Source organism: Centroberyx affinis, unplaced genomic scaffold, assembly GCF_046629955.1.
Source record: "Centroberyx affinis isolate AG114_WGS23_722 - 3 ecotype Tasmania unplaced genomic scaffold, CSIRO-AGI_Caff_v1 ptg003533l_1, whole genome shotgun sequence".
NCBI lineage: Eukaryota > Metazoa > Chordata > Actinopteri > Beryciformes > Berycidae > Centroberyx > Centroberyx affinis.
Genome location: NW_027281476.1, coordinates 192390 through 206514, shown reverse-complemented (window position 1 = coordinate 206514; position 14125 = coordinate 192390). Strand labels below are relative to the sequence as shown.

Genomic DNA, 14125 nt, shown 5'->3' with positions numbered 1-14125 from the left:
CAAAAGTTAGTTACCTATTGAATACTGGATGTGCTTTATCAATGATCACAATACCTTCATGGTCATGGAGTAAAAATAAAGTGAAACGCATTTCCTAGGATCACTTCATGTTTTATGAATGTTCAAACTGAAATAACACATTAATCCATGTCTTTTCACACAGTGATATGAAGAATGTAAGTGCATGTGAAACATCAAACAACTTGTAAAAATATTCCTATTGAATAATCTAAGGAAATGGCTAACTGAGAAAGCTCAAATAAATGTTGTAATTACTTAAAAGAGCTAATAAATTACAATGGTTGAAAACTGAGAACTGCAGATACTCGTCTACCAATGTTAACACTTCACTGCAAATGCTACTTGTATGCTTTTCAATACGTCAACCTTTTTGTTCATTTTGCCCCACCTGTTATCATAAGATGCTACATGAATCCTATTCAACCAAACTGTGAACACTGTAATATATGGTGTGTCAGAAAATTCAGTCAGTTTCCTAAATTTCTTTGTGTATACAGCTGTGATTGTCTGTTAGCCAGACCTGAGTCCAAATAGGAGTGTTGGTGAAATTCAAATATTTCATCTGAGTTTAACTGAGCTTAGTGATGCATGAAGTTTAACTTTACAGTCTTAAAATTATTAAAAAAAAACATACTGTATTTTTCTATTGTGTGTCAGTCTACACCATCCAAAACAAACCACCCTCAAATCTGGATATCAGTTCATGTACTAGATTTTGACTTTTTATTTGTTCCAGTAGACTTCATAAGACCTCCTCTCGGAGTAGTTGGCTTCCGTTGTTCCTGTGCCGCTCCTGACCTTTTCCTTCACTACCTTCACCACCAGGCCACCAGCTAAAGCGATGCCCGCCGCAGCCTTGCCTATCTCAGCCACCGCAGTCAGGATGCGTGTTGTCGCCCCCACAGTGCCCAAGGTATCTGACATGACCCTGCTGGCTACTGAGGCCATGCTGGGCCCTGCTGCCCCACACGCCGCCCCACTAGCAGCAACAGCCGTCGGGACGCTGACAGCCGCCCCCTGAGCTAAGGCTGCCCCCGCCCCGGCACACTGAGCAGCCCCAGTAACAGCAGCAGCCATTGGGACGCTAACAGCCGCCCCCTGAGCTAAGGCTGCCCCCGCCCCGGCACACTGAGCAGCCCCACTACCAGCAGCAACACTCACCCCAGTAGCGTTGACTACACCTACTGCTGCGGTTTCAGCGCCAGCAAGGGCTGTTGTGCCGACAGCCACTCCCTGCAGGGCCGCGCCTAGAGCGGCCCCGGCTCCCATGGTGCCCCCCACGCCTGCTGCCGCCCCCACGGCGGCGGCCCCTACGAGGCTCACCTGCCCGAGGGCGTCCAGCGCTCCCTCTTTGGGACTAGCGGCTTCGGTGGCGGCCACAGTGCCCATGGACCCGCCCAGAAGGCCGCCGGTCGCCGCCCCCAGAGCCACGGCGGTTTTCCCTGAGGCTGCGGCCACTATAGCCCCGACAGCTTTCCCCACGCTCGTGCCCCCGGCTGCGGATATCCCAGCCAGCTGACCTGCGGCGAAACCGACCGTGTTCCCCATGACGGACGCCCCGGCCGCGGCCGCTAGAGGGACAGCCGCCCCAAATACCGCCCCCACGGCCATCCCAGTGGCTCCGGCAGCCACCAGGATCTTCAGTTTGTCTAGGACTTTGGCGGAGAGAGCAGCCTCCCTTCTAATCCGACTCAGGGACGAGCGGAGAGACTGTCGCCGGCTGACGGCCCTGTCACCGCTCCTGTCACTGCCCCTCCTCCTGCCTCTAAACTGCTCCCTACATCTCTCTCCTTTATCCCTCAGGAAGCTGAAGATGCTGCCTTTCCTCTCCTCTGTCCATCTCTCCATCCTAAAATCCTCTTCATTCGGCCCTCTGTCCAAGTTCTTTCTCCTGGGCCCTCCTGATCCTCCTTCCCCGCTCCCTGCTTTTTCAGACTCCAAGTCGCACTTCCTGCGCTTGGCGAGTTTAGCCTGCTCTTCTTCCACTGCGGCGTTGTTTCCCCCTTGTTCTTCCCCCTCTGCTTGCCCTCGCTCCCTCATCATCCTCTCCTGCTCCTCCCTGATGGCAGCCTCTGCCTCTAAAAACATGCTGTTGGTATAAAACCCTCCGCTGTTCCGCTTCACCATCTTGTCCACCTTCACCAGGAGCTGTCTGACCTGCTCCAGGTTCCCGGGGTCTCTGTTGTTGAGGGCGTGGTACCTGCCCCCACACCTGTCAATCAAAGCCTTGAGCCCTGCAGGCGCCGTCTCCCCCAGGTACTCCTCAAGCCCCCTGCCCTCCAGGTCGTCACCCCGGGTAAACAGGACCACCGTGTGCTCACGGACCGCGCCCTCGCCAAATATCTGGCTCATCTCGCCCACGGCCCGGTTCTCGTCATCTGTATATCGTCCCAGCGGCACCACCAGGAGGAAAGCGTGCGGGCCGGGGGCGGAGAGAGCCACACATTTAGCTATCTCGGCGTGGGTCTGCTCCGCGCTGAGGTGCGTGTCCCCGAAACCTGGCATGTCAACCACCGTGACTCTCCTCACCCTCCTCCTCCTGGCAGCCCGGCCATCCTCCTCACCCTCCTCTTTCTCACTGAGGTCGGCGCTCCCCTGCTCGCAGATCTGGGTGACGGAGCTGGCGCTGATCTGCGACAGGAAATGCCTGCGGCCCAAGATGGTGTTTCCGGACGCGCTCTTCCCAGATCCGGTCTTTCCGAGCAGGACCAGCCGGAGCTCTTCACGTCTGGTTTCTGAGTCATCCTCTTCCTTCTCAGTCTCTGTGTCAACCGGCTTCTTTCTCTCCTCCTCGCTCCCTGCTGGATGAACAGCAGAGTTGAAAATTTTCATAACTAAAACAAACGATTAAAGAGATATTTCCATTTGATGTTAATAACAAAGCCATTCAAACACTGTCAGTATAATTTGCAGCAACAGTTACCTAGCTTATCAAGTTTTCAGTTGTTTCCCTGTAGACACATAGAATCCACCACTTCTACCACCACAAGCTAGCCATAAAGGCTAATACTGCTACTAAAAACAGCCACCTAATATTACATAATGTGACCTGGCCTCTTTATATCAGTTAGGTAACTAGCCCAGTGATGAACTGTCAGGAACGTTCCGTGCAGAAACAAAACATTACAATGCCAAACCGTTTCAGCTGGTTAACTACTAACTAACTACTGTGTGATTACGTCAGCTGGTAGTTATAAACCAAATACTCATGATCCACAAAACATTAACTTAAAGATCAAAGAGATCAAATGTCAAGTGCAATCCACTGCTTTGTGTTGAATCTGCTTAGCTAGCGTTAGCATATGTCGATGACAGCCGCAGCTAATTTAGCGTTAGCAAGCTAAGCTAACCTTATTTTTAGCAAGTTGCCATGGCTTTTGACAATTTGAGCAGCAGCTATCACGAAAGGTAAATGGTCTTACCCGACTCCACGTTATTAGACATCTCTCAGTCTAACTAAAAGCAGCTCTTCTCTACATTCAGGCTTTCGTTTTCGTCGTCTTAGAAGTTAACGTACTTAGATGTTAAGCTCAAAGGCAACTCTTCTGCCCAAACCAAAACATTAGACTCGGGTATAAAACGTCATCAGTGGCTGCCTGCCCCCTGTTGGCTGATCTGGTCAACTAGCACTGACACACGCGCACACACATTGGTAAATGAACAAACACTTTATAAATATATACTCATAGTCACTTTATTTCATTAAATTTGATAACAAAATGAACAAAATTGTAGGCTTGTTCATTAACTTTGCAGAAATGATACTGTTTCTCTGAATATACATATATTTATATAACAGTCGTATTACTATTTCAAAATTACATCAATCATCTCAATTCGATAGATCTAATCCATTAAAATATGTCAATTTCCAGCAAAATATAAAAAGAAAAAAAAAAGACCTCTATAAAAACAAAACATTCAGCCTCATGAAGAAACAGGAGCTCAGCTGAAAGATGAATGATCACATATTTCTGCTAGACAGTTATTTTTCCACAAGGTCAAAGCAGTTTCATTAACTAACGGGCTTACAGGTGATACAACAGTAGATATGGGTGGAAAAAAACCGAGACACAAATGGTTTGAGGGAGGTTGCCAAATAGATAAAAATTCAAGTTCACTGAGGATCCTCTCTGTGGGGAAGGAAAAAAAACGATGAATTATTCAAAAAGACAGAAAATGAGCTGACAGCAACATGTACTGCACACCTTCACACACACCTAATGTAAAACGCTTCCAAACATTGTTGGACTGCAACATAAATCTATCCGTTCACAAACATCCATAGGAATCTCTTCTAACAAATCTATCTCTGAGTTAAAGGGAGGAAACAAAGATTTAAAAAAAAACAACAAACAAACAAAAAAACAAAAACAAAAACAAACAATCAGCAAGTTTTCAATCACAGATTCAAGCTTTAACCTAACCAGGCCGCATTTTAATGTGGCGAGGGCAAATTTGAACTTGGCGGACCACACTTAGTTGAAGCATATGGGTTTTTAGACACATTATCAAATCTAGACAAGACACAATACAGTGGCTTTTGCAATTGGTTTTTTTTTTATTTTTGAAGCAAATTCATTATACTAAAATGAATGATATTCCAAAGTACCGTTATGTAATCCTCATGTTATCAAAAGTGAGTTTCCCTTATCAAATCCTATTGATAAGGAGACGGCTCTTTACCTCTCACGGCATCTTTACATTTTCCAATTTTTTAATTCGCTGTAACCGAGTACAGCAGTTCACTGAGGCCGTTGTCAGAAACTGAACACTCCTCCACTTCCTCTTTAATGTTTTCTGTCACATCAAGGGCTCCTCTCTTGTTTTCAACAGAGCACCTGGCCTCCAGACAACATTTCCACTGGCATCAGAGTCTACAACTCAAGCCACCCCTTGTGGACTGTGCGTAGGCTCTTTTCTTCTTCTTCTTCTCCCCCTCGCCTCCTTCCCCTCTTCTTCTGCTCTCCAAAAGCACTGGGGTGCAGCACTATAGCTCGGTGCGCGAGCGGGAGATGCGAGGGCCCTTCCGGATTTCTTTCCTCTTCTCTTCCTTTCTCCTCCTCTTCTCCTCCTCCCTCAGGATCTTCTGGAAAGCCTCTGCAGTGTGGAGCACCTGCGGCGGACGAGAGGGCATGAGTTTGTTTATGAGGGAGAGATTTTAATCAAGGCTGTGTGAGAGACAGTGGTTTTGTTAGATTAGCTACATTTTCTGAAGAAAATGTGTGCCTGTATGTGTCACTCCCTCTCTTTTTAAAACTCTTCCTTCTTCTCCCCTCTCTCTCTCTATCTGTCTCTTCCAAATATGAAATATGGAAGGGGCGAGAGAGAGAGAGGGAGGGAAGGGGAGTGAGAGAGAGAGAGGGAGAGAGAGAGAGAGAGAGAGATGTATAGGTCCCATAGGCTTCCCTAACGATTGTCTGATCACAAGTCACGACTCTGGCTGAGCAAAAATCCTCAACAAATAAACGTGAGAGAGAGAGAGAGAGAGAGAGAGAGAGAGAGAGAGAGAGAGAGAGGTATAGGTCCCATAGGCTTCCCTAACGATTGCCTGATCACAAGTCACGACTCTGACTGAGAAAAATCCTCAACAAATAAACATGACCGCTTTGATCTGAGAGAGTCTGCGAAGGAAGAGAGAAAGTGAAGAAGATGGGCGATATATAAAGTTAATCCCTGATGTGGGAAAGTACAGTGAGCCGTCAGCATTGTGTCTGCAAGGTCAACAGTAAAAAAAAGATGAGGCTTTGCATGTTGCTGCACAATGTAAGTAGCCTATTTTCACAGGGTTAGGGGAGTGTGTGTGAGTGTGACTAGGCGGTCACTTGATACTGGTTGCTAGGGTTACTAGATGTACATGATGTTGCAGAATGGTATGGCAGAAGGGGAAACAGCGTGCACATGCTGTCTTACTCACATCGTCTCTCTCTGTGCGGTACGGGTTGGTGAAGTCTGGGGATTTCTCCGTTATTCCCAGCTCCTGTGACATCTGAGAGATGACGAGAGGGAACGACAGATGACAGAGCAGAGGAGGGGGGGGGGACAAATTATCATTCCTTCAGAAGACAGATAAGGGATGGAAATGAGACGGCGTCAAAGCACTTATCCTACAGCAAAACAGCAGTGTGATACTATTGCCAAGCGGCTGCAGACACAATCTAGTGTTCTTCTGTGTATTTTAGTGTCTTTTCCCATTTCAGCATGTCTGCTTTAGACAGCGTTAGGTAAATGAAATGGAAGGGGCAGGGGGTTAAGAAGTAAGTAAGGGTGGGGTTACTGAGGCAGAAGTGTGGTCTGAACGCATGGTTTCAGGGTGCTGAGGCTTCTTGAAGCAGAGAATTAATCCACTATATAATCCTCTTGGCACATTACTAAGGTCACAGATTAATCCCTCTGAGTTTAGTTCATTAACCTACAGATTAAATAAAGAATACCATTTCATCTGCTTTGCTCTTTACACTTCTAAAGGCCACAATATGTGGAAAATTCTGCAGCGATGACAGACAGATGTACTCCAAGACCATTTTTCTCAAAGACCAAGTTTAATTATCAAGTAATAAATTACGTATTTGCAGATACCCTCTTCAATACTGACGCCACTAGTTTATTTAAAATTCTGAAAAATTCTGCATATATATTGTTAGGTGTCAAAGATCTTATTTTGTAATGTATTTGATGGATAGACATCAGATAATACTAGTACTCTGTTAATACTGTGATAGGTCAGCCAGACCCAGGTGTGCTCAATCTGCCTCTGAGCCTGAGCTCTCTCATAACTAGGAGGAGAAACCATTGTTCCGTTTGCTCTGACGCCAACCAGACTGGCCTTCCCTTAGTGCTCGCTAAGTGCGTCTAAAGTGAGTGATATATGAAGTTGATTGCTTAACCTTTAGCTTATTGTGTTATTATTTCATTCCTTATCAGTTTGATTATGTGTTTGTATATTTCCACTTATGGCTAATTCCAGTATTCAGCTGATGTATTGTTTGTGTATGTTTGGAAATCAGTCTTAATTCCATTCAATGCCAACTGAGAATTTGAGTTTATGTATTTGTGTCAAGTTGAGAAAATACGTGACTGTTTCTAAATGCCATATGGATTTCTCTGTTTGTGTGCTCTATACAGAACCCACCACTTAATGACGTTAAAGGGAATGTCCAAGCCACAATAAATCTCCTTTTCTGTGGAATCTGCCGTCTCCCCTCCCTAATTCCAGTGCCTCATATCCAACACTGAATGTTCCTAGGCTCCAGCCCTCTCCAATTAGGTCACACCTAAAACAACTAGTATGCTTAATATTGTGTTGCACCGTTTTCTTTTCTTTGCAGTGTTACATATTGTCCTCGTTCTTGCTTTACCCTTGTGGGGAAAAAAAAAAGGTTTTCATTTCACTGTGCACTTAGGGATGTTAAATTCAATTCTGTGTGCATGCAGCCTTCATAACGTCAGTGGATTATGACAATAGCACTACTGACAGGCAACACCGGTTACAATAAGGATAGGGTAGGTGACTGTGGTAAGCCAATTCAACCTACGTGATGTACTGTAAAGAAAGGAATTACAGTACCATTAAAATTTGCTTAGGAAAAAAAGCCTATGAACCAGCAGCTGATAAAGGCTCAAAACGAAACAGAGTGCATCTACAATCTTCACCAAAATAAACACTGCGTGATGGCTTGATGGTCTTACCAGTGTGAGGACGTGCTGGTGGGCCCCGCCGGTGAAAACCCCCGTCAGGTTGCAGAAGCGCAGCCCCCAGCGCAGCAGACCGCCCCAGTCAGCGTTCCGGTCGTAGTAGTGGTGGACGATACGGGGGAAACGCAACGCCACGTCCCCGAAAAACGCCGTGTTCTCCACCACATGGGAGTAAGCTGGAGAGAGAGAGAGAGATTAGGTAGATAATTAGATGAGACGAGACAGAGGAGCAGAACTGTGAAGAAAATATATATTTAGACTGATAATACACACAGAATACACTCATAAATAGAACAAATGGAGGATTGGAAGAAGTGCAGCTCAAGCAATTTTTGAGCTTGTTTGGCAATGCTCAGGTATGTGTGTGTGGGAGGGGGTTAAATAAGCTTGAACAAAAGCCGAGCCAACATCCACAGCATGCAAACAGGCTTTATAGAGAAGGCAGATATTACAAACACACAGGGTATGAGGATGAGAGAGAGACAGACGGAGGCAGGAGGGCTTAGAGACAGGTAACGGAGTGGAAGAATAACCAATCAGAGGTGGCGGATGACACAGACAGAGAGTGCAAGACAGAAGATTACAGAGCGAGATGGTGCTAGACAGAGTGGCTTATTGAGGGCGAGAGAAAGGGACAGAGTGTAAGAGTGACAAGATGACAGGAGAAAAAAAAAAAGAAAAAAGTGAAGCGGACCTTCTTTGATCTTGTCGTCCATGGGGAAGGGGTCGTCCGGCTGCATGTTGGCCGCGACCAGGATTTGCCTCGAGTCCTCCAGCACCTACAGTACATGAGAGGGAAAAGCAGTTCAATCGCCAGGTATATTTACATGTACTATGAATTTATAACGAATACAGCAAAGTCAACACACATTAACAGACATATGTATCATCGGAGAGAAGAGATTTTACACTATATATAATGTGGTTAGAATATCGACAAACTGAATTTACACATATTTGGAGAAGCAGAGTGAAAATACGAGTAGGAAGACTTAAACACACACTGACTCTCTCCCTCCTTCCTTCCCTCTCTCTCTCTCTCTCTCTCTCTCTCTCTCTCTCTCTCTCTCTCTCTCTCTCTCTCTCTCTCCCACCACTCCTACCAGAATGGTATAGAAATGCTGACAATGTAACTCAGCCACTGAAGGTTGACTAGGCTAGTCGTCCTTGAGAAGCAGGCAGATACATAGATAGCTGTCCTCTGGGAAACGGAGGCATACAGTAAAACAAAGCCTCCAGTATAGCGTAATGCGAGTGAACGCACTCTGAGCAACCGAGCCCCGAATTAACATTCAAATGAATGCGAGCAAACATGCTGATGAATGTAATCATCGGATTTGAAGTGCTTGATTCTCCGTTTTGCTGCGAACCTTCTTATCCTTCAATCTGCTGAGAGCACAAGAGTTTTAAGCTCTTGGAAGTAACTGTTGCTATTAATAATTTTTGATACTATTGGCCTTGTCTGCTCTTTAGTTTTCGCTGCTGCCCAAAAAAAAAAAGCGCTGTGGATGGAAGCTGAATGTGAGATGATGTGAGAGAATGACTGCGCACACAGACACACACACACACACACATTACCTTAAAGAGTCCTTTGAGCATGATGTCTATGATCTTGTACTGCTGGTTGATGTCATTCAGCTCCACCAGGTTCTTCAGAGCGTTCAGCTGGTCTTTCCTCTTGGTCTCAAACAGACGCTTGTCTGACAAGAGGTCAGGAGGAGACACTCTACTTCACGAGGGCCTAACTTAGACATAGATGCACACTCACGCACCCATCTACCACATTAAATCACACACACGCGTATCCGTGGATGTGCATATGTTCACACTCGGTGACTTGGACATCGCATGCACACACACGCACACACGTCGGCGTTTGCCAGTGCGGCCGCCTGACAGCAGAAGGATACAGATCTCCAGGTTGGAGTCGTGTCTCGGCCTGTGCGCGTCGGAGTCCGCCGAGCCGAGGGCCGCAGCAGCCAGCGCCAGGAGCACCGCACACACACTCCACATGGTCAGCAGGGGGCGGCGGAGAGGCACTCTTCTGAACACACGGATAACAGGCAGGGGAGATGTAAATCACATTGTTAAACATCAAACTCGGCACAGCCACACAGCGTCAAGTCGCTTCCATTCATTTAGGGCAACAGAAAGAGAGAGAGTGCACTTCACACCCTTTTAAAATGGAATTCTTCCACTGTGGTTGTCATGTTGGACACATTTCCCTTCTGATACTGTGTGTGGAGATTTTCACTTTCATGTGAAAAAAACGGGTGGGAGAGAAGCTTTCACTGAAATCGTTTTCTTATTCATAAAGAACTTGCTTTTTTTTTCCTTTTTCTTTCAGGGGCGCCAGAAAGGCGCTCTCTCCTGTGATCCTTTTGGACTATGTGGAATAGAGAGACATGCCTGGGATAAATGGTCAGTATGGAACACCAGAGGGTTGCAGGCATTTGAAGAGAGGCTCCTTATGTGCCTTTTAAACAACCCATCTGATGTCTGCCACTTGCAAAAAACCCCAGAGGAACTTTTACTGACTCTGTGCCAGTCTCCCTCTTGCATTTTCTCCCCTCCCTTCCCCCCGCTCCCTCCATCCAAAGCAGTGGGCTGCCTCAACATTTTCTCAGTTGCAACTTCCTCTCCCCTCAGAGGCTTTTAATACATTTGAAAGGGAGGGATGAAAATGAGAAGATAAATACGACGGCTATAAATAGGGGCCTCGTCAAATGAATATTTGATGAAAGCCCAATTTTTAAGAAAACATTAGCAGAAAACAGAAGCGTGCGGAGGGAGGAGAAGACAACATCGATAAAAACCTACATGACATGCATAATGCAGCGAGGGCTCCATCAATGATAATATCAGAGAGATGCAAGTTAGACAGAAGGGGGATTGGCGGGTGGGTGGGTGTGGGGGAAAGTAAGATTGTGAGAGGCAGGAGGAAGGGAGGCAAGAGATGGGCGTTGGGGGGGTGGGGGGCCGGGTGGAGGAGTGGGAAGGCCGGACCCTGAGGGAAACAACAGCTTTTCTGGTGAATATTTCATCTACCTTCGCCAAGACGCGGCAAAGTAAAACTGAAAGACACGAGGACGGGAGAGCGAGGGACGAGATGGAGGTGGAGCGCGAGGCTGTGCGAGGGGATAATTTGCACCAGGGACTTGATTCGAACTGATAGAATTAATCTTTACAAGTCTGGCTGCCGATTCTTCACTCTGAAGGACTAGGAAGTGAGCTACTTGCCGAGGAACCAATTTTCCCCTCGCTGCTCGCATCTCAATATGCGCCGAACGTCTCCGGGTAGGAATGTTAATTTGGCCTGAATGAGTCCCCCTTAACAACCTCATTCCCATCAGCGGGGAAAAGAATATGCTCCCAGACATCCATTCCCCATCTCAGAGGGTTTATAACGTAGACCAGCGCTGATCATTTTACACTGAAACTTCTCCCTGTTTTACAGCGGCTTTTGTTCTGCGGCACAGCCTGACCAAAGGCGCTCAAAAAGGTCTCGAGAGGTTATTTAGGGACCGGCCAACATGGCAGCATGAAAGGCCGCGCTGTTGAGGAACGCTGACAAACTCCCTTTGTGTCGGAGCTGCGCTGGCTTCGGCCGTGGTTCTCTGTGTTCGTTAAAGTCCCTTGTTAAAAAGAATAAACTTCTAACGCGCCGGCTAACTTTTCTCTTCTTACGCTGTCAGCAGAAACAAGTGTTTTCCCGAGGACAGCCGAGTGAAGACAATGTTCGATTAAGACCAATTTGTGCATTCTGAGAACATCTTTTGGGTGGCTTCCCAGCTTTCTGAGAAACGCCGCAGTAAATATCCGTAAGTGCTGGTCAAAAGCCCCAGTATTTCTAGATAACAGCCGGGGAAGAGGGCCTCGTCTCTCCTACAGTAGCGACCTATTGGGCTGTTTGATGTGCCTGCGCGCTTCCCAGCAGACCACAGGACGGCTCTGACAGATATTTATTAGCAAAAAGGTGATCACCATTGGCACGATTTAATTCAGTCAACACGTATCCAGCGGCACTGGCGTGTCAGTGCGACGAGGCAAAGTGCTGAGATTTTAAGAGGCGGCGTACGAAGGACGCAACACATCAATCATCTCTAACATGGCATGGGCAGCACATAAACGAGACTCTAAATGCATCCATTAACTGTAAGCAGGCAACCTCATCACACAGGTCAGGCACTTTAGAAAATAAGACGTAGGAAAATCTCCCTGTATAGCCACTCGCATTTTGAGATCCGATTACACTTGGCTACACCCTGACCAAATGAGATTGCCTAGGTTACAGCGAACGAACATGTTCCAGAGGTGATAATGTGGCAGGCGATAGAGATGTTAATTTCGAGTGCTCCTTGAATGTTACACGGGGCTACTTAGGGGAGGAATGAGAAGGATACATCACTAACATGCCTTCCAGTTTGGTTATTGCTGCCTATAGCTACGAGACGACAGCATCCCTACATCCCAATTCTCCTCCACCTGTCTCTCACTGGAGGTGTACGCTGCGTTTAGTCCAGGAGGAACAACAGCACATACACACATTCCCGGTGCATGTCGAGCCATGCAGCCACAGTACAGCAGAGCAGCCCTGCAAGAAGCCTTGTCCGCTTTAATATTCTCCCTGGGGGAATCCTGGGGTGGATCGATTCCCCTTCAGCCGACTGACAGATGTTCAGTATTCCAGGAGGTGGGGGGGGGGGGGGACCCTGCTTCAGATCGGGTCTGTCGCTGTGGCACCCGAGTCGGGCCAGGTGTCTCTGCCAAGAGGAGGTCTGAAGGCAGAGTGGTTCTTCCTGAAGCCGCTGTAAGCCCACATAAATCTCTTGGCCAGGGGAGACTTTCTTCTCTGCCAGCAACATTCTCCTGTGGCACAGAAGTTGACGTTTGATTTCCTGTGTGGGAGACCCAGGTTCAAATCCGGTACCTTACATAAGCACCAGGTCTAATCATACTATAGACTCGTGAAGATAGCTCCACTCTGCATCTGAGTCCCCCACGGTGTGGATACATTTATCCAATATTCTGCAATGTAATTAACCATTCTGACACATCTCTAATCTTGGCAAATCAAATCTAAAGGCTTAGCAGGCTTTTTAGAAATCACGCTTCTACCATGAGAGAAACAGTCGGATCCATTAGCTGACCACCTCTGTGTGACATTAATTTTATGAGGCAAAACTGACCCTAGAGGTGACAGCACACTCTGAGGCTGGATAAATCAAGAAGCCTATCAGACAGCTGGATGTGCTGTGGGAACGGATCCAGATCCAGATCCCCCTCAGGCTGTAAGCCTACCGTGGGAGGTTTGAGGTTCAAGGACTGACACATCATCTCTCTCCCTCTCTCTCTGCCATCATTCATGCGGAGGGAGCGCCGCGGACATGCGTAATGGTGATGATGATGGCTGTATCTGAATAAAGACTGTCATGTGGACCTTCAATTAGAGATTGGTTAATTAATTGCATGTCCCCTACCTGACCCGAGTTCCCTTCATCGCTGCGACTGTCTAAGACCAATTAAGAGTTAATTTACTTAATGCACTCATTAGAAGCAAATGATTAGAATTAATTATGAAGCCGGGTAATGTTAGATAATTTCCGGCAAATAAATATCAACTCCGCAATCATAATTATAACCTTATGTACGATTCCATCAAAAGATTTCACCACGGGACCCAGGGGAGCGCTTTTGGAGATTAACCAAATATTTAAAGTTGGTCGTCGACGGATCGATGACGCCTGCCAGCGCATCTGTATGCCCCGCTGGATCCATCAGCCACTGGTCAGCACAGTTGAGCCGACCAATGAAGCGCTGGACATCATCACAAACTCGCGGATCACTCACCGTGTAGTAAGAAGCAGCAGCAGCGCCAAACGGCAGCGATTAGCGAACGGTGTTGCTCCAAAGTGCAGTTTAATCTTTACCTCTCAAAACGCGCAAAGGTCCCGTCGACCGAGGATGGGACAGTTTTCTACGATCCTCAGGTGACAATACGGCGGTGCAAACGTTCATTTACATGCGGCTCTCGCTGCTCCACTCCGTCAGCGCCACGATCGCACCGGCTGGCTTTGCCTTGGACGAATGACAGCGAGCGCGATTACACGGAGGAGGATGTGGTTTCCACACGGAGGACTTAGGGAGACACACCAGACCGTGGTACACGTAAACCATTCCCCCCTCCCACCACAGCGATTTAAATTATTTGGCGATGTAGAGCCTTCGAAAAATAGTGTGATTTTTTCCCCCACTGATCTGTAAACAGGGGTCTAATGGAGAATAAAGCCACCTACACCCAGTTTACCCATCCTTCCATTTGCCGATTAGTTTATCCAGACACGTGTTATCAGATAAATTCATAGTAGCCTATATTAGTGGTTCTCAGTATGGGATCTGGAAACCCCTA

The 14125-nt window shown here is 47.0% G+C and overlaps 2 protein-coding genes across 6 annotated transcripts; both read right to left on the bottom strand.

Moving 5' to 3' along the window:
- Window positions 1-744: 744 nt before the first annotated feature.
- Window positions 745-3570, bottom strand: LOC139661499 (uncharacterized). The gene is made up of 2 exons (XM_071539950.1): window positions 3444-3570; window positions 745-2819 (listed from the first exon to the last, which is right to left on the bottom strand). Exons 1-2 carry the CDS (start codon window positions 3463-3465, stop codon window positions 745-747), a joined length of 2097 nt encoding a protein of 698 aa, XP_071396051.1. The 5' UTR covers window positions 3466-3570.
- Window positions 3571-3758: 188 nt separating this feature from the next.
- Window positions 3759-13784, bottom strand: ccdc134 (coiled-coil domain containing 134). 5 transcript variants are annotated; one of them, XR_011696594.1, is made up of 8 exons: window positions 13567-13784; window positions 9627-9760; window positions 9295-9416; window positions 8411-8495; window positions 7711-7892; window positions 5939-6010; window positions 4708-5137; window positions 3759-4154 (listed from the first exon to the last, which is right to left on the bottom strand). XR_011696594.1 is itself a non-coding variant. In XM_071539945.1 (7 exons), exons 2-7 carry the CDS (start codon window positions 9727-9729, stop codon window positions 5012-5014), a joined length of 690 nt encoding a protein of 229 aa, XP_071396046.1. In that variant the 5' UTR covers window positions 9730-9760; window positions 13567-13784; the 3' UTR covers window positions 3759-5011. The 5 variants fall into 5 exon arrangements, 4 of the variants coding, with proteins under 4 accessions (XP_071396046.1, XP_071396048.1, XP_071396047.1 ...); XM_071539945.1 differs by having other exon boundaries at window positions 3759-5137; XM_071539947.1 differs by having other exon boundaries at window positions 3759-5137; window positions 9627-9757.
- Between the last annotated feature and the right edge of the window lie 341 nt (window positions 13785-14125).